General features: G+C 39.8%; 2 protein-coding genes across 2 annotated transcripts in view; both read left to right on the top strand.

Annotated features, from left to right (window-relative positions):
* Window positions 1–3,638, top strand: part of LOC134217566 (zinc finger MIZ domain-containing protein 2) — a 223,613-nt gene extending 219,975 nt beyond the window's left edge. Inside the window, exon 11 of the mRNA XM_062696343.1 lies at window positions 914–3,638. Within this exon, the coding sequence (XP_062552327.1) occupies window positions 914–1,051 (138 nt within the window). The 3' untranslated portion in view covers window positions 1,052–3,638. The remainder of the gene's footprint in view (window positions 1–913) is intronic.
* Window positions 1–21,267, top strand: part of LOC134213966 (uncharacterized) — a 408,814-nt gene that overhangs the window by 296,526 nt on the left and 91,021 nt on the right. The gene's annotated exons all lie outside the window — the stretch shown is intronic.

Genomic DNA, 21,267 nt, shown 5'->3' with positions numbered 1-21,267 from the left:
TTCCTTCATCTTTCGTGTTTTTTTTTCTCTTACATCTTTTTCCGCCTTTCTTCTTCCTTCTTCATTGTTCTTTTTCTTTCTTCCTTCTTCCCTCTTCCTTATTATTTCCTTCTTCATTTTTTCCTATTTCTTCCATTTTCAACCTTCTTCATTCTTCCTTTTATGTTTTTTCTTCTCTCTTAATTCTTTCTTCTCCTTCTTTCTTTATTCCTTGTTCCATTTTCTTCTTTCTTCTGTTTTCTTCTTCCTTCTTCTTTTTTTCTTCCCTTTTCCTTCTTCTTTCTTCCTTCTTCATTGTTCCTTTTTCTTTCCATTTTTCATCTTCACTCTTCCGTCTTCATACTACCTTCTCCATTCTTTCTACCTTCTCCCCTGTTCTTTTTTCCATCTTCATTCTTCCTTAATACTTATTCCAACTTTCTTCTTCCTTCACTATTTCACTTTCCTTAACTTACTTCTTTTTTACTTCTTCCTCCTTTCTTTCTTTTTCCATCTTTGTTCTTCCGTCTTTTTTCTTCCCTCTTTCTGTTTCTTCATTCTTCTTCCTTGTTCCTTTTTCCTTTTCCTTCTTCTTTTTTCTATCTTCATTCTTCTGCTTATTCATTCTTTCATCCTCTTTCTTGCTTGTTCTTGTTATCTTCTGCCTTGTTCCTTCTTTCTTACCTCTTCATTTTTCCTCCTTTCTCCTTCTTTCATCCGTCTTTCTTCCTCTTATTTCTTTCTTCCTTCTAATATTTTACAGCCTTTTGATATTTTACAGCCTTTTGATTCTTTCAGCCTTGTGAGACTTTCAGCCTTTAGAAATTTCAGCCTTTCGAGTTCAGCCTTATATGTTTCAGTCTTTCGTAGGACACTTTTCAACTTGCATAAAACAATGAATTCATAATAACTCTACTCATTCTTCCCGTTACAGCTTCTTCCGGACAATGTTGTGGACCCGATGGAGCTCCTGTCCTATCTGGACCCACCACCGGACCTCAACACGCCTCCCTCGAGTGGTTCCAGCAACAACGCCAACAGCGACGACATTCTGGCAGCACTGTTCGACTAGGGTTGCCTCTCAAAAGTGTTGCCAGGCAAACGAAACTGATGATAAATCTGCAAGCTGAAATGTGATGGGTTTTTGTTTTTGTTCTTCCGACTCACCGCACACGGACACCGGATGTTGCGACTGCTGAGCCGTCTAAAACTGTTTGACAACACTCTAGCGGGACGGACACGGTGCCAATGGAGGAGAGGATGACGATTGTTTTATTCCTACTTACTTGACAAAGGGATACTATTTATGCAAAAGGTATGAAATGTGATTTCAAACGTGGCGCTAACCTAAGTTAAACAAAATAGTTTGCACACAAACACGCAAACCCAGAAACGGTTGAATGGAAGGAACGAAGGAATATGTGAACCTGGAAGTGATATTCGTAGACAAAATGGGTTTTGGACCTCCCTTTCTTAAATGGAATGTTCCCCATCCCTCACCAGTAGAACTCCTATTCCGAGTCGAAGAAAATCGCATGCTTAAGGCACATGAATTTTTAAATTGAATATTTATTTTCCATGAAATAGTATTTAGTTTTTTTGTAAAAAGAAATTTATTTATTTTGTACAAAATCGAAAAGTGACTAACGTGGAAAATATGTTTTAGAATATTATTTCGCCTTAGTTTTCCGGAGACAATGGATCGACTCTGTTTTATAGAGATAAAAATGATCTTGAATAAATTGATTTAACGACGGAAGAGATAACAGAATTGTTTAAGCAAAATGTTAAACTTAAAGATATTAAATTTTAATCAAAAATGTACAAAAGAATTAAGAACCTATTATATATAAATTTAATATATTAAAGCAAAACATTACTAACTAAATTTAAACTAAGTCACGAACACACACATGCATACAGAAAACATTTACATTGGATGAAAACCAGCTGACATTTAATCGATACTGAAGGAAATGCTATTGCGACACGAACACACAAATACACATACACATAAACAAATGGCAGTAAACAATACACTGACACAAACAATGGAAATTGTTATAATTTTCGCTCTCTTAAATGTTTGTAGCGTAATAAAATTAATCGATCTGTATTTCGAACAAAACCTAACACAATCTGGACGAATATTGACGTAAATTGAGATAAACATCAGCAAATAAAGTAAACAAAGAATCACAAACAAAGACCTATTAATTGATTGAAGATAAAAAGAAGTAATAGAAAATAAACGGCTTCAACGTAGTGACCTTTGATTTTATTGTAAAGTTAAAAAACAAAAACAAAGAACTTGGAAACCAGAAAACGTATAAGCAAAGAATCGATCAATCAAGATGGCGCCAGCGCTAGGCCAGTATTTTTTTATATAAATCATCAAACCAACTAAGATCAGCATCGATATTTGTTCCTTTTCCGAGCCCCATCATGAAATGTCGCATTCGTGTTATTTTTTTTCTCATCGAAGATTTGATCTTCGTTCCATCGCAAAATGGCTACCACTGTTTCACATATTAATTGTTTGTACTTCGCTACCATGGCAACGGCCAAGCTAGGAAAAACATTTTGAACCTCGAAATGGGAAGCATTCAATTGGTTCCTTTCTCGCAGTAAAAAAGTTCCAAGCCACCAAAGGCAACTTATTAACTTATTCTCACACTTTTATTTAATTTAGCCAAAATACGACAGAAAACAATCCTGCATTGCCACAATCGTATCGATCGTTGTTCATTACAACATTTTCATCATCTAACTGAATCAGAACATCACAATCCTACCACATGAAATCCAAAATTTTTACAACGTGATAGTCATTTAAAGTTAAGTCTTAACATTTTGAAAGCAAGTAAACGTAAACCAATTCAACAAATATATTTTACAAACAACTATTATCTATAGCAAAACGTGAGAGAACATCTGTAGTAATTTGATACCGCAGTTTTGGGTTAATCCCAAAACCCAAGGTTTGGGATCAGTTGAGAATCAAAATTCAAAAAAATATGATGAGTAAAATGATGATATAGCAAATTGATTGAATGAAGGCGAAGAACGATTGCAACAACTATTTTACCCACAATTTTAAAACCTCCTCATTCGAAATTTTAATCTAACAAAAACGAATACAAACCCAGATCGGAGCAACCACGTTGCATCACTTTAGTCCGTTACCTTGGAAATCGACGATAAAATCGTTAAGCATTTGTTCCACAATTTCCTTCTACACACGTTTCGGTTGTTATTTTTTTAACTCCTAATTCTGCACTGTAAAACACGACCCCATAGTAAACAAGACCACTTGATCAGCAAAGGTTCTAAGCAAAATAGTTGACTAAGTTTGCTCTCGTTGTATTATTTTGTACATAATGTCTATATCCGCAGCAGAGGGATACAAGTGGAAGCAGAATGAAATGAGCACACAGCAGAGGAAATTCCAAAAAAAAAACAAAAGTAAAGCAAAATTGAAGAGAAAAAGATAGTTGCTCCTGGTTGGGGGAAGCCGGGAGCTCCGGCAAAACAGCAAAAAGTAATTGAAAATATTAACTTTAAATTAATTATATTTAAGATAAATGAAAAAAGCAGAAAATGGAAAACAAATTTTGAAAATAATAAAAAGCAAAATGGTTTAAAAAATGATAAAGCAAGACAGCGTTTGTATGGTTTGATGATCCGAAAAAAACACAGTAAACCACCACATTCCTTTGCCTGGACAGAAAGTGATCTTTGAGAAATGGTGCCTGGTTCATTACTCCAACCTTACAAAATTACCATAAATTGAAATAAAAAGAAAAAATCAAAGTATTTCTGGTTATAAGAAACGACCCTTATATTAAACCGCCAGCAATAGACAAACATACATACTCTGAGAAAAATATTACAATGTTTTTGCTATAATGCGATTCAGAATCCAACCAAGACCGGTTTGGATCAAAGTATTAAATAACTGAATGCACGAAAAGCAACAAGTTACTACAAAGTTCCGACTATACCGCAGGGTCGCTGCATGCAAAAGGTTCCATTGACGTTCCCAAACGGGACAGACAGTCGCAGTCGCCCAGCGATTGGGAAAGTCGTGTCGCATGTGTTTGGGGAAAACTTTTGCTCCTTAGGAACGCTATGCTGTGATCTACCACGCGCCTCCACGCTCCATCTACATTGAGTAGAACCGTAAAACACTAGGAAACATTTGCTAGGAAAATTACGTGATTACATAATGCTCAGAAAACTTTCAACTACAGATGTATTCAGTACCTTGCGCTCGGTAATGGTGGCCAAGTGAGTGTTTTTTTGTCATCAAAGAGGTACAAAATGTTTACACATTTTAATCAATGTAGGCTTCGATTAATTTACACATATTGACACTCATGTGGTCGGGGTTCTGCCAAAACGCACCAAGCGGTTTATTGACTGACTTGTGATATTTTGATCGTAAAAGTAAAACGGAAATCATTTCATATCAATTCATCCACACTTTTGTTGTAGGATATCCTTAGTTATAGGGTAGTAGAAAATCCAATTTGATATTTATTCAATTAAATCTCAGAAAAATATATTAGCTCTTTTGGTGGAATGTATTCAACCGTCTAAGACGAATTAAGTACTCTCCATTTAATTCCACCAGTTAATTTTCGTTTTCTTTGCAGATACGTATTTCGACCACAACTGTGTGGTCGTCTTCAGTGTCTCGTACTTGACTCGACTTAAGTCTTAATTCGTCTTAGACGGTTCAATTAAATCTGTTAAGCTAAAGCTTGGGCGCCGCATCTCTCCATCCTCGAATGCGCCCCAAGCTCGCCAAGTCGTTTTGTACCTGTTCTGCCCACCTCGCTCACTGCGCTCCTCGCCCTCTCGTACCTGCCGGGTCGGAAGCGAACACCATATTGTTGTTGCTCGATACGTTTACCACCAGTCCAACTTTTGTTGCTTCACGTTTCAGGCGGGTGTACAGTTCTGCCACCTTTGAAATGTTCGGCCGACAATGTCCATGTCGTCCGCGAAACAAACAAATTGACTGGATCTGTTGTAAATCGTACCTCGGCTGTTTAACCCGGCTCTCCACATGACACCTTCTAGCGCAATGTAGAACATCAGGCACGAGCGCGATTTGAATGAACTGGAGTATTCGCCCGAAATCTTCACACAGTTTTGCACACCATCCACCGTTGCTCTGATCAGTCTGGTAAGCTTCCCAGGGAAGCTGTTTTCATCCATTATTTTCCATAGCTCTACGCGGTCTATACTGTCGTATGCCGCCTTGAAATCAACAGACAGATGGTGCGTTGGGACCTGGTATTCACGGCATTTTTGAAGGATTTGCCGTACAGTAAAGATCTGGTCCGTTGTCGAGCGGCCGTCAACCTTAGAAATCTCGCAGTTAATAACTGTGGAAGTGCTTAAGTGAACACTAAGCTGCGAGGCGGCTATTTCCCAGTGTGGGGATGTAATGCCAATAAGAAGAAGAAGAAGAAGGCGCTTTGTTATCGTCTCTGTTTTCGCCCCATGCTATACCATGTGCATTTATATCACCCAGTATTGAAACTGGAGATGATAATAGAGAGACGAATCATATTGTATAACAAAAAATTCAAACAATTAATGGTCTAAATAAAATAAGTATTGGACTCAAATCAGAACAATCATCTTCCACTTTAATTGAAGCAAAAAAAGAGAAGGGGGCAATATGCTCTGGCCAAACAAAGATTGTTTCAATGTAGTATTAGTAGTAAAATTCTTCTTTATTTAATCATTTTCTGTTCTACAATTATTATTTTTCTACGTGTACAGTGCTCGGCCGGCTTGGCCCTCCAACTTCAATTTTAAATTTTTATGTTTACATTGTTAATTAAGTGTTAATATGATATATCATGACGGCCTTTAGGAGGCGCTGGTGTGTTTTTTAAAATTTGATAACCTAACTACTATGTACACTGATATTTACAATAAAAAATTGATAACCTAGACTGGAACTAGCGCCCTAATTGGAGCCTGATCCGAATGCAAGCAACGGACCCTAAACATTTCTTTACACTCACCAAAGCGTTCCGGCCAGACGGTGGACCTCGGATGTTCTTGTCCTGGGAGGGGTTCCAATAATCGTATATAAACTCAGGGGTACCGAAATTACCAAGTTATAGTATAAATTAATAGTTTGTTGGAGCTCAAGCGTCAAAGTGCATGACGGAGCCGAACTCTATATATTTATGTTATCCCCTGTAAACAGCTAAGAAAGGCTTGGATGGAGATTATGCTCTGCATCGTCATCTTATGCACATATACAGCCAATTCTTTCCCAAATATATACCAAAATTGAAACTTTGGTTGTAAATTTGATGGTAAAAAAATGGTAACTTGGCATAGAAACCTCGCAGTTAATAACTGTGAAAGTGCTGATTGAACACTCAACTGTGAGGCGGCAATGTCTTAGTGGGGAATGTAATGCCAAAACGAAGAAGGAGAAGTAATGTAGATACACATAATTCACTTTTTACACTTTTTTTTCTGTCGTATTTTTGATTGTGTAACGTCAATTTATCAGAAAAATATATTAAGCTCTTTTAGTGGAATGTATTCAACCGTCTAAGACGAATTAAGTCCATTTAATTCCACCAGTTAATTTTCGTTATCTTTGCAGATACGTATTTCGACCACAACTGTGTGGTCGTCTTCAGTGTCTCGTACTTGACTCGACTTGACTTCAATTTATCACTAAAAACTATCCAACATGCTCATAGAAATCCTTAATACCTCATTCAAATAGAAATCAGATTTCAATTGATATACGGTAAACAGATGAGCGCAAAAATGAGTCATGCTAAGTGCACAATAAAGGCAAAAATGGAAGTAAATATCTAGCTTTTAGTTATGGGTATAAAAAAAACCTAAAAATATGTACTGTATTTTGTCCTAGAGATCATATAGTTGATGAGAACGAGTGATTCATCCAGACAAGCAAATTCATTTTACTACAAATGTTGTGGCAAACATGCAACTTTCTATGATATTGCACTGCGTGAGCTTGGAGAAATACTTATTCGAAACGATTATTTTCACTCGAAATTCATTACCAATTTAAAAATTAGTCCACTTTTCATTGGTTTGTCGCATTATTGCTATTTTCCTTTTGGCAATCACTTTCAATAACGTTCAATTATTTGGTCAAGCCGAATACCACCAACATAAAACGCAAACACAAAACCTGGATGATCAGAACCAGGGTAGTTTTAGAAGTTTTTGGAGAAGAGTTTGAATTTTTAGACACAAAAATCGTGCTGAAGGGATGACTCTAATAAAATCTAAATTGCCTAAGAGTTCAGAAAAGTTAACCAGTAAACGAAAATCAATCTCCTGCCCTATGCATCAAATGCATCTGCTTCAAAAAAGACACTTATTTTCATGACTCTTGGTATAACCATCAGACTTTGAAGTAATCGATGAGCTTTACTTTTATTCATCTATCTAGTGGAAAAAATCTAGCTCAACAATGATCAGAAGCGTAATTTAGAAAAGCTTTACTAATTATTAAGCCCAGGGGCGTCTCGTGAACTTTTGGTACACCTGTTCTACCTGCCTGCTAAAAAATATACATCAAGCTGAGGTTTCAAATGAAAGTTGTGTATTTGATCTAATATTATAAGCTTTTCTTGTACAAACGTAACCAAACATTAGGAAAAAAAAACAATTTAAACAGAAAGGATTTATAAAACAATAAACAGCTTCTTAATCTCCCTACTAAATTAATCTCTTTTGTTCTAAAAATGTTTCAAATTAAGACGCACTTAAAATTTAAAACTCTCCCAAGTCGTCCGAAATCTAACTTGGTAACAGTTGACGATAACTGGATATTGCTCAGAATAGAGATCTTTCAAATCGGCTCTTTCCACCATTCGGGTGCGCAGGACCCATCGCCCCTAGCATTTAAAAACTCTCACATATTTTGTTGTTATGAAGGAAATGTAATTAACCATTATTAGTATCATCATTTGATGCGACCCTAGATTGAGTCCACTGAAATGTTTTAGAGTTATTTAGTTTTTCAAATTTAGTGAAAACTATGCCTTTTTTCTATGTTGATTGATTTTGATTATTTGGAAAAAAAACATTATTAAATAATTCAATTTTATAATATTTTATAATAATCAAATTTTGATGTCTCTTTTTAAAAACTCAAACATTAATTTAATATTGTTCTTGATGCTGAATTGTTTATGATGCATAATCATCAGGAGAAAAATACAAACCGTTCCCAATCATCGAAGTATGAACGAAAGCGTGTGCGGTCGCGGTGCGCCTTTCGGCAAAACACAGCCCGACACTCCGACCGAGTCTAACCGAAGATACGTCGCGTCGTTGATTGTTCTCGCAGCGCGTCGAACGGGTTGGACTCCTGCGCACATAGCACGCACAACATTCATCTAAACGTGCCTGCGTTGCATGCGAACGAGGATGATGTGAGGAAACGAAGAAAGCTGGCAACGCTCACGCTGGTTCTACGCGCGCGGAGAACGAGTGAGCATACCAAGGAGGAAATTATTTCAAAACTTTCGTCATGGCGCAGGCTTTAAATTTTACTTCTGACAGCGCTGCTGTTGGTTCTTTATGAATCGTACGACTGGCAAAAGCTTTCTATATGATGTGGTGTGCTGTTATTCGTCGGAGAAACACATATTTAGCTGATCTTGTCTGAGTTGATCTGTCTACGCAATATTTTGTTTCGTTAGATATTAAACCATCATTGGAAACATTACGTGAAACTTTGTATAAACATTCACTGAGTAATTATTTGCCCTAATAAATAATTGCAAAGAAATTAATTGTAAGGACATTAATTTTCCTACTTCTGAACTAAAAATGGTTACCTGTTCCATGAACAGGTAGAACATATGGACGAGTCGCCTCTGATTAAGCCCCGGTAATATTTATAAAAACTCCATAGAATAAAATGTATTCCTTACTTTCAAAACCAAAAATATCTTTATAAAACCATCCCACATAGAAATGCCGAGGAAATGTCCAACCTAAACATTTCCTAGACCGTACCGGGAATACAAATCAGCCACCTGCAGCATGGTCTTGGCATGCTTATCTCGGTAGGTTAAAATAGTTTTATATTATCTTGGAAATGTTATAAAAAATCATTAGGTTTTCAGAAATCGTTATGTCTTGACTGTCGGAATCCCATCGTTTTTGAAGCTCAAACAATCAATTTGAAATTTCTCAATTATCTGAAATAATTTCTACGAATTTCGCTAATTTTCATTTAAATCCAAAAAGTATAAAATTGAAACTAAACAAACACTGTTAAAAATATTAGTGGGTTCAACCCTTGCGAAGCAGTATGTTTGCTAGCCAAATGTTGAACTTAATAATTTTGGCTCCGTCATGCTTTTCCATATTTGAGCCTTTTAAATTAGGTTCAAAATAAAAGAACATGAAGAATATTCATTCCTTGCATTTAATTCATTAAAAATAGTAAAAAAAACCCAGATTAATCCACCTAGCGGTGATGATGTCTTTCTCGTGCGGTAAAAAAATAGTATTTTGGGCGAGATTTTGGGCATTATTTCTGAGTCCATCATCCGATCCGGCCAATTTTCAAAAGGAAATAATTAGACAAGATTCTGCTGGAAATCGGTTTAGGGTAAGCGCATAAAAAGTGATTTTTTTACGCGCTTTTTTATGAGAAAAAGTATTTTGGCCATAACTTCCAAGCCCATTGTCCAATCCGGCCAATTTTCAATAGGAAATAATGGGACAGAATACTGCGTCGAATGCAATCTGTTGCGAAATCGGTCAAGGGTAAGTACAAAAAAAGTTAACGAGACTTTTGGCTCTTTTGGTGCGCACACACACACAGACATCACCTCTATTCGTCGAGCTGAGTTGATTGGTATATAACACTATGGGTGTCCGAGCCTTCTATCAAAAGTTTGGTTTTGGAGTGATCGTATAGCCTTTACGTATACTTAGTATACGATAAAGGCAAAAAATAAATGACGAGTCAACTCGTGAGGGATTCGTGACTGGCAGCTGGTATTAGATTAGAATGCAGGTTCCATTTGGAAAGGAAAAAAAAGTTGTTCGGGACCCCCCGGTAGATTTTTTTAAAATACCCAGGAAATGAAAGATAAGAAGCTATATTTTCACGTAGTTGAAATTTTAGCCATGCTCATTTTTTGTGATAATATTGTTCTACTGAACACGCCGTGATAAGCCGTCAATTCGTCAGCTGAGATCTCCAACTCCTCCGAGAAGTCGTTGGGAATCAAATGGATGTTGTTAGCATGCTCGTTGACGGCTGCTTCGTGTGGACTGACGATGTTCTGCCCAAGATTGTGTGAGCTGACGAAGTGACGACCTATTTCAGCGACCTTCTCTGCAGGAGTTATCAAGCGATCCTTAGAGCCATTATTGTCTAGTGGGATCAAAGGTGGAATGGGCCGAGGCTTGGATTTTAGAATTTTGGTCATTTTCCAGAACGGCTTAGCATAATCTGGGAGAGTGCGGATCTTATTCGAGAAGTCGTTATTTTTGAGGTCCACCATTCTGGCCTTGATAATTTTGTGATTCTATTGCAGCGTGCCTTAAGCTCAGGCAGTCCAGTACGCTGAAACTGCCTGCAAGTGACATTCCGCAATCGAATCAACTTTTTGGTGAGTGTATCGATGTTTAAGGAGTTGCTTACCTGCCAAGCCGTCGGGACATGCTGCTCTCTGGCGACTGATATTGTCTCTTCGATGGCGCACAGCTGGCGGTCGATACCTTCCGGCGTCTCCGGACGCACCTCGTGGTGTTGTCAACGCACTGCTGGAACCGCTGCCAGTTCACTCGATGGTAGTTTCGCCGTAACTGCTGGTGTCGATTGACCGTGGAGCCCAGTTCCGCCATCACCGGATAGTGATCCGAACTGAGCTCCTGGTAGACGACCGGCTGCGAGACGTGGTCACTCAGGTTTGTTATGTAGAGGTCGAGGGTTGCGTGGACACCGGACCGACTCAGCCGAGTGGGGGAATCCGGGCTCAAGATCGTGTAGTGGCCTTCCTCCATGTCGTTGCTCCAGATGGTGCCGTTTCGATTGCCACGACTGTTGCCCCAGGCTTGATGTTTGGCATTCAAGTCGCCGGCAATGATATACTGGCCTTGTCTCCGCGTCAGCTTGACGATGTCCCTCCGAAGGGCAGCCGATGATCCATCGCCGGCTTTGGCTTGCGTTAGACAGTACGCCGCGATGAGCGCGATTGTGCCAACCGAAGTGGTGATTTCGACACCGATGGCCTCGATGACACTGAACTGGAAACTTGGAAGCAGACGACAGTTGATGTTGTAGCGAAGAGCGATGGCCACACCACCTCTCCTGGTCGGCCGGTCGAGTCGCACGATGCGGAAGTCCGGGATGTTGATGTTCACCTCCGGTTTTAGGTGCGTTTCGGTGCTGAACGTCTATTTCCTTCTCCTCAAGAAAATCTTTCAGCTCAATCATTTTGCTCTTTAGCGAGCAAGCATTCCAGTTGACCAGACCCACCCCAGCAGGCATTTTCAATGATGAACATGCCAAAAGTGAAGACCTGGTCGAAGCGGGTTTTGCAGCCGCGCAGCCCAGTGGCGAGCTGCGCGAAGATCGGCATCAGTTGCTCCGGAGTGTACAGCAGGGCAGATTTTTCCGGTAGGACGTCTTCGTTCTCCGACTGCCGAAGGAACCCAGGAGGAGGGAGCGGGGGCCATTCGCTGGTGCATGGTGCCGACGATGCTGGAGCTTGGACCGATGCAGCTGCCGCTGCCAGTCGCTTGTGCGGCTGTAGCGGTGGGAGTATTGGAATCACACGACGGGGAGCCGGGATGGCTGGAAAGTTCACCTCGTTGATTACAGGAACACGGTTCTTCTTCGGAATGGTTCTGGTGGAAGCCTTCTTCCGGATTTCCAGGAACTCGGCTCGCTTTGGGCAGCCCTTTGTGGTGGCCCGATGTTTGTCGCCCCAGTTGGCGTACTTGGGATCGGCCACCTCCATTTTGTCGCACTCGTCAGTTGGATGAAGTTCGCCACACTTGTTGCAGCGCGGCAGTTCCTGGGGCCGTGCCCAAAATTGAAGCAGTTGGTGCACTGCGTGACGTCGCGGTGCACTGGCCGATATCGCTTCCAGTCAACGACGGTGTAATTTATGGTGGTCCTTCCAGGTAGTGGAGCCGTGCTCCAGATGGATCAGGTAAAGCTGGTCGCGATATCTCCTCGCCTTGTCGTGACGAGCGATCTTTTGGACGGCTACTGGCTTCAGTCCGCAACTTTCAAGCTCTGCTTGGAGCTCTTCCTCCTTCATGTCGTGAAGTCCTCGCAGCAAAGCCTTGAGCGGCTTCGTGCCGGGGTGGTCATGAGTGTAGTACTCATACTTGTGGACCTCGAGGAACTCCACGACGGATTGATGATGGTCCCTGTTGGCCGGCATCATTTTCACGCCCTCGCTGCAGAGCCGAAAAGTACATTTCAGCCGCTTAGCGATCAGCTGGCGAATTTTACAAACACGGGCGGGCACTTCTCCTTCCGCTCCGGTTGCACCTGCGGCAGCTGCGATTGCTGCTTCTTCCTCTTTTTCGGCGGATTACCAGCGTCATCAAGCGGTAACGGCGAGAACACGTTGCTCTGCAAAATCTGCTTGGAGGGGTTACCCGCGCCTCCAAGAGCAGTGCGCTTAGGCACTTTTCCAGCGACCGAATCGGCCACCGAGTCTCCCATGACGGGTCCGGGAGAAAATAACGCCAACGCGACGAAGCGAAAACGTAAACAGCGAACGAACGAGAGAAAACACTTGGAAAAAATGCGCGATTAAAAAACACGTCCGTACGTGCTGCTGTCTCGAACTGGAATGATTGTTTCAATGTATTGGGGGCCTCACAAACATTCTGACATGTTGTACAACTTTGACTCCGCCCCCAGGAGATTTAGATCGATCGGAGTAAAGTCGGACCGTCTGTGGGCAGGTTGTACGACTGTTGAACAAATCCAAATTTATTCCGACAGAATAAAATTTCCGGAGGGCGGAGTTGAAGTTGTACAACACGTCGGAGTGTGTATGGGGCTTTTAGCTGCAACAATTTTTATTGGCAGTTTTATCTCATCCAACATGTAAACAAGGGTCATCGGTTCAAGTCCCATCGAAGGAAAGTGCTATGTCCATTTAGAATCCGGAATCATTTATTGTATTGCAGCGGCACGGAAAGTGACCGCTGCAAGAATTCTTTTACAGCGGTTTGTCTACCTAGGCGCCCACTTGCAGCACTTGCTGTGGTATAAATTTCACGAAGTTTCGTGCAGCGTGTCAAAAATTATTCCAGATGGAAGCCGAAAGGAGAGAAAAAAGTCTGCACACCCACGTTGATAATTCTGCTCATCGACGATGGAACCTTCGTCAAAATGGATTTCGGACGGCTTCCTAGCCAAAAATTCTACATGATAATGGCACGAGGAGTAGTTCCTGCGAAGTTTAAGTTTGATTTTTGGACAAACTTGCAAAAAAACGGATGATTTTGGCAAGGGATATGCAATTGTGGGGCAAATACCTAAGTGTTTGTGACGAATAAGACGATGGACTCGAAGCTGTACAAGGAGGAATGTCTCAATAACCGCGGTCGACCTTCCATAAAGCCCATAAAGGTCCCGTGAAGTTTTGGCCAGATTTGGCGAGTTGCCACTACAGCCGGGAAGTCATCCAGTGGTACCGCGATAATAACGAAGATTTCATCGATAAAAATATAAATCCACGCAACTGCCCACAGCTCCGGCCCATCGAGACATTTTGGGCAGTAATGAAGCGGAAGCTTAAGAAAAGTGGAAAAAGTGGAAAAACAGCTCGGGACGCGACTTAGATGACCAAAATGTGGAACAAATGTGCCAAGGAAGTTGACTCCGGAGGTGTGCAACATTTGATGAGAGGAATAAAGAAGAAGGTGCGAATTTTCACTAGAAACAAGAAGAAATTATTTGTATCAATAACTTTTCCTTAAAGTACAGTGAATTACCCTTGTTTTGATGTATTAACCTTCTTTGTACGTCAATCCGTTACCGAGATACAGATGATTTTATTATTCCGGATTCTAAATGGACATAGCTTCAATGCAAGTTTCAAATCAATATCCTCCACATATTGTACATAGGGTAGGATACTTCAAGGATTTCTTGTATAACCATGGACAAAAGCTGTAGACCTCGACAGCGGCCAAAAAGTATAAGTTTCCTAATCCAAAATTTCAAAAATTATTTAAATAGTTTGAAAATTGTACAAGCTACGAAAATGTCAATATCCGGGTACCCTATCTGCCTTTTACGTCTGTTTTTCGTTGAATATCTTGGCTGTCTGGTCCGGTGTCCGTGACGGTCCCCAATTTGGATATTTCCATTTGGCACCCTGTATCCGAGGCTTCCCCTTAGAAGTAGTTTACGTCAAAATGTTGGCAAATTAATTCTTTTGTGTAAAATGGTGATTCTGAAAAATCATAATCTTGAGAGAAAATTTCACTTGACAACAACTGACGAACGAAACCGAATAAGAATCTTGAAAGAATTTCACTGCCACTGCCGCTCGTGATTCTGCTACGGACGGTAGGCAACTTTATGGCGTCGCCAAGCGGTTAATTTTCACTTTGAATATAATTCGCCTCGCCTTAATCTTCCTTTGTGTGGAATGGTGGCCCTGAGAAGAACTGATTAATTCCAAATATGTAATTCATATTTCAAATCACTAAAAGCTGTCGACGACGACCATACGATCCACGACACAGGCTGGAATAAAATTCGCTCAGCAACTCTGCCGATGCTGGGACCGCTCTCCACGACATTTCAAATGAAATGCCTCGCGCGCGGGGGAAAGCAGTTTTCTTATAATGAATAAAGATGGCTCATTAGTCCCGCCTCTTTGTTGTCCGGTATGATTGCAAATATTGTGTAACCGAAACGCCCACCAAGGGGGCGTGGCTACAGGTTTAACTTGATTGATTACAAGAAAGCAGCACTTCCGCGCGCGCGAGCTATTTCATTCGAGATGTCGCGAAAAGCAGATCGCGGTCCCACCGTCGGCATCGGCGGAGCTCTTACTGGAAATCTTATTCTCACCGATGGTATGGGTCGTGTGGTCGTCGTCATCAACATCAGCAGCGCTCGGATTACTAACGATTGCTTATACTGGAGTACTAACGATTGGTTACCATCAGTGAAAGTAGCTATTAAGTCACAACTTGAAGCGAGATGAATTTTAATCAAAGTAAAACTTAATTGCTTGGTGATGGCAGATTGTTTTCCTTCGGTAGCAGAATCACGAGCGCGCGTCAGAGAAAGAAGCTTCCGAAAGTAATTCGCGAGGACACCAGTAGCAGTAAAGTGAAATTTCCCCTCAAGATAATAACTTTAGCAGGTAGTCTGCTACTTGTTTCAGGTTTTATTTCCATCCACGCGAATACAATTTTACAGCTTCTTCTGACGCGCACTCGTGATTTAACTACCGACGGCAACATTCTGCTGTCGCCAAGCGATTATAATTTGCACTTTAGAAAAAAATCGTCTCGGCCTAACCTTCGCTTCCACAAAATTGTGATCTTTCGATCGATTGTAAATAATCCGCCTTCCCAATCACAAACTGCAACAAAACCAAATAAGAATCTAGAGAAAAATTTCACTTGGCTGCCACTGATGCCATTTATACAAATTCATATAATATAGAATATCCCCCCGGACGCACTCGTGATTCTACTACGGACGGCAACATTATGGCGTTGCCAAGTGGTTAATTTGCTCTTTCAATAATATTCGCCTCGCCTCTTCCTTTATATATAATGGTGGCCCTGAGAAGAACCGATTAATTCGCTCAGCAACTCCGTCGATGCTGGGACCGCTCTCCGCGACATTTCAAATGAAATGCTACGCGCGCGAAAACAGCAGTTTTCTTATAATCAATACATATGGCCCATTAGTCCCGCCTCTTTGTTGTTCGGTATGGCTGCAAATATTGTGTAACCGTCACACACTCACCAAAGGGGCGTGGCTACAGGTACAACTTAATTGATTACAAGAAAGCAGCCCTTTTGTTCGAGATGTCGCGGAGACCAGACCATGGTACCACCTTCGGCATCGGCGGAGCTCCTACCGGAAATTTTATTCCCGGCGATGGTGTGGGTCGTGCGGTCGTCCTCGTCAGCATCAACGGCACTCAGATGGAATTTTCTTGCGTGTTTCTTTACGATGGAGGCTATGGTGGTGTATATTTCTGCAACGGTTGCGTCTGAAGTACCATTGATTAGCTGTCATCAGTGAAAGCAGCTCTTAAGCCATAATTTGAGGCGTGACGAATTTTGATCAAAGTTCTTATTAATCGCTTGGTGATGGCTGATAGTTTCCGTCGGTGGCGGAATCATGACCGTGCGTCAGGGACGCTACAAAAATTTATTCGCATGGATAGCATCGATACCAGTGAAATTTCCCCACAAGGTTATAATTTTAGTAGATAGACTGCTACTTGTTTCAGGTTTAATTTCCATCCATGCGAATACATTTTTGCAGCTTCTCCTTCTGACGCACGCTCTTCGTTCCCACCGATGGCGTAGGTAGCGCTCGTAACAGGATCGTTGCGACAGAGAATCCAACGATGGCCATCTGTTGCGGTGTAGCGGTAGAACCATAGAGCCAGCATCTGCATTTGAGTGAAATACTCTTGTGATATTCTGACTATCGAATGGTTGCTGTTGTGTTGGTGATTAGGAATCCGCATGATCTGAAATCTGTCCTTTTCAGGGCATTAAATTTTTCATTGGAGGAATCTGGATTAACTGAGAGTAAATTCATGAGATTGTTGCAATAAATCGGCAGCAGTAACGCAAAAATTCATAAGATTCAATCCATCATTCGACTTCTGCAAAGTAAGTGATGAAAAATCCATCGAAAGATAAATACGTTATTAGCGTTTGAAATCTATCCTAATTTCGTGACGGTTTCGAATTTGGAAATTTCCGTTTTACACCCTGCCTGTATCTGAGTCTTCCCCTTAGACGTAGTTTACGTCAAAAAATTATTTCAATCTAACCTTCCTCCCAAACATAATGGTGGTCGTGGAAAGAACCGATTCATTTCCACGTATGTGCCTCTGATGTCCGTGTTGGGGATTTATGAACGGGATTGAATTTTTCACCCAGTTTGGAAAGAAATAACATTTTCAATAGTTTAACGTTGATAATCAATAGTATCAATAGAATTGGCAAATTGCTGGAGAGCTTCCGAATCGATGGATAAGCAAATGTCGAAAATCCATCGAAAGACGCTATTACCGTTTGAAATCTTACATGATTTCGTTACTGTCCCCAATATGGAAATTTTCATTTTGCACCCTGTATCTGGGGCTTCCCCTTAGACGTAGTTTACGTCAAAAAGTGGTGATATTTCGTTGCTGGAAAACTCATAAGACAAAAAAGTTTTTAGTTGGCAACTGCTAGGGAACAACGCACCACGTGTCGGCGAATCAGTATTCTGGTATTGGCAGATCATGGAGACGCGTAGTACATTGTAGGTTAGTCCCACTAGGACGTTTAGCCTGCTATAATGTTAGATGTTTTATCAAAATGTGGAAAATTTCGGATATTCCTACCGTTCTATCTATTATTATTACACTTTTGTTGCCTAACCTACATAATTTTAATTCTAGTTTAGTTACTATCTCAAATACTGTAAATATAGGGAAATACTTATAAAGTGTTTAGCTGCGGAGAAGGAGGAGAAACTTTACTTCTTTTGAAAATCTTCGCGTTAGATTCCTACGCCATACAAATTCCTTGCGGTTGACTAATAGTTATTAGATGTCCTTTACTATTAAGAGAGTGAATTTGGCAACCTCTGATCATTATATTTGTCATGAATTTACAGAGAAATATTAAGACCCAAATGATCAACACAGTTTCCAATGCTTTCTCTGATATGTATAATAAAAGGGTACTAAATGAGTGTGGCACAGAAATAGTAGTTTGTGCAACTAGTTGCAAAAAGATGATTTTTTCAGCACGAGTTGTACGTTTATCCAACGAGGCTTGCCGAGTTGGATAAATACTACGAGTGCTGAAAAAATCGAGTTTTGCAACGAGTTGCACACGTTATTTTTTGCAACGGGGAAAAATGTACTTAAATATGATAAATCTGAACCAAAATTGTACAGTCTAATTTACTCCACATGATCATTCTTGCCAATAAATTATGTTGCTGCAGAGAACAATCAGATTCCATGTTACCGTGTCACATTGCATAGTTCGATAAGCCGTGAAGCGATAGATGTACTTAACTTTGGAATTTTTCGATGTCGTGTCCACCAAACTACACAGATAGAAAAATCCATTGAACTTTACGCTAAAAATCATGCACATAAATGGAACACTATTATTAGCGTAATTCCACACAGGATATAGCCTAAATGAATACAATATTTGACGTGAATCATCAATATTGCATACAAGTTGTAAGCAATCTTGTTAGAAAGAGGACCATTTCAGCGAGGAATAGCTTAAATTTCCGCATGTCAAGTTTTACGCGCTGTTTATTTTTCATATTTTTTTTCTGTGTATTTAATTTATTACGGGGCGCATAGAATACACTATTTGAGCACTTATCGAAGCTAATTCAGCAAAATGTAGTCATGTAACTACTGTTCTGATGTTGGTTTTTCATTATAGCACCCAAATGAGTGCTATAATGAATATTATGCAACCCATTTGAGTTGCATAATGTTCATTAAAGCACCCATTTCGTTGGTATGGAAAAGTAGGCCGTTTTATCACTCAAAGACGAACTGTAAACTAGATATTATGATCAGGAATTGCAAAAAATATATTATTTCTATATATTTGGTCACCATTTTCTCATTCGGGCATCGCCAAATTAATTTCTACCCCAGTATATAGTTATAAGCCTGTTGTACAAATAGATATGCGAATTTTGTTTCTGTTTTTGTAGAAAGAACGCAAACCCAAAATACCGCGGTAGATGCCGCCGGCTGGGTCGCTCTTTATTGCTGGTCTTTGCGCGAATTGTTTTGAGCGGTTGAGTTCACTCCGCTGCAGGGCGTCTAGATAGTCCCATTGGGGGCTTTAAATTTGTCAATTCAGTTCTGACTCGGCCGCGGAACGGAACGCATTGGAATAAAAGTTCGAAAAAATCGGTCGGACTGTTGGTTAGAATAAGATATTGAAAACTGGTGAATTGAAAAGGTGCAGAATAAGATCAGCCAAGAAGATAGTAACGTGCAAGATAACATGGACTGACATTTTGAAACATTAAGTGAGGCTGGTTGAATATGTGGCAGGAGCCAATAGTGGAATAATATAATAAATGTGAAAATTCAAATAGAAAAAGAGTGATTCAATTCATTTATGTTTTATTAAAGAACAGCGAAGAGGAGTGAGTGCAAAGTGAACAAGATATCATTTTTGAACATGGATACGAGAAGAGTGATTTTTGAAGGTATGTTCCCGACAAAGTGGGTTTTATTGATTTATTAATCCAATAATTAATAAGGTACAATCTCTGAATAATTAAGATATTCCATGTAAAAACAATTCAATTATATTTAACATACGCAATGAGAATTTGCGGAACCCAGGAAAATTGTCATCTATCGTAAAATGGAATACTTCGTGTATTTTGGACATAACATAAATCTGACACGTTTACCATTTCAACTGATTTTCATTGTGAAGTCATAAATGTTCATCAAGGTCGTGTCATAATCATGGCGGGCGTCGAGTATTGCCCGGAGCAAAATCATAAACATTTTTGAACATCATAAAGAGCAAAGACATCATGAAATTTTAAATTCATTGGCAAAATATGCCAATTATTTGCATCCTTTCCGACCGTTATCCATTTCCTCGCTTCAAAGTGTCTCACAATTTTATAAGCCAAGTGATGGCCCTAGAAAAATAACTACTGTTAGCATTTCACTGTCTGTGATTGCACCTTTAATTGGCTGGTCTAGAAGGTGTTCAAACAAATTAATTAAGGAAATGTCTATGATACTCCAATATGAGGGGGTTTAAGGTCACTCCTCACGGAATCAAAGTTTCAAAGTGCTCGCGTTTTCGATTGCACACTACTCGATACGGAAGCAACGCACAACTGTCATTTTTATTATTTCACGCATGCTGCGACGCATCAAAGCTAAATCAACAAAAATGACAGTTGTGCGCCGCCTCCGTATCGATTATGAGGATTATTCAACGTACAAACTATATCAGCATATTGCCGCAAAGCTCTAGAATTAAAGCATTTTTTGCTGTAGTAAACTCAATTGTGACCAAAATGTCACTTACACCCCTCTGCTTCTAACCCCATCATATATTTTTCAAAACGAAATAATTTGTTTTTCATTTACAATCGCAGAATATATTCTCCTTTCGAATTTTAAGATATAAATAAAACTGAATCTTTATTGCTTTTTGCGTTGCCATTGTCATATCTCTTCATATAGAAACAGCACTTCTTCTTCTTCTTACTGGCATTACATCCCCCACTGGGACATTGCTGCCTCGCTGCTTAGTGTTCATTCAGCACATCCATAGTTATTAATCGCGAGGTTTCTAAGCCAAGTTACTATTTTTGCATTCGTATATCATGAGGCTAACACTTACTTGTGGCAAATTTTGTGTGTACATGAGCGATATTTCTCTATTTGGAATTCCTCAAAACGTTCCTTGTATAGATATAGATATACCGTGGGGCATCAAAATCCGTACACTTAAGCAGCTTAGTATATGAAAAGGTAACTAGAAAATAGAAATCGAATGCAAATGAAACTTTTGTCGTTGACACAGGAGCATGAAGGCTTCCACTTTTGAAATGTTTCACATTTACACATCAAAAACTACGAAAAGCATGATAAAGTAATGAATTAAATCAACTACACTGGATTTTGTTTTTACGCGATTTGCATTTTCTCAATTTTCCATTCATCCTAAATGTTAAACGTATATTAATTATCATGTGATTTTTCTTTGATTTATTCTGGATTTTTTGAAACATGTTGCGATGAGTTTGGTGGCAAATTGAAGTCACACGATCAAAAATACGAGCGAAAAAAAAACGTGTAAAAACAAAATCCTGTGTACTACTGAACCAAAATCCGTCCACCGTGGACGGATTTCGAATCAAACGATCATTACTAATCAAACGATTTTAACTAAATATTTAAATTGGAGCAAACTGATTAACTAAACTATCACTGTAAATAGTTAAATACGCACCTTTAGAAGCGATCCATTTTATTT

Source organism: Armigeres subalbatus, chromosome 2 (assembly GCF_024139115.2).
Source record: "Armigeres subalbatus isolate Guangzhou_Male chromosome 2, GZ_Asu_2, whole genome shotgun sequence".
In the NCBI taxonomy this organism is placed as follows: domain Eukaryota; kingdom Metazoa; phylum Arthropoda; class Insecta; order Diptera; family Culicidae; genus Armigeres; species Armigeres subalbatus.
Note: the sequence above shows the minus strand (reverse complement) of the source record. Positions and strands in the feature narration are given on the sequence as shown.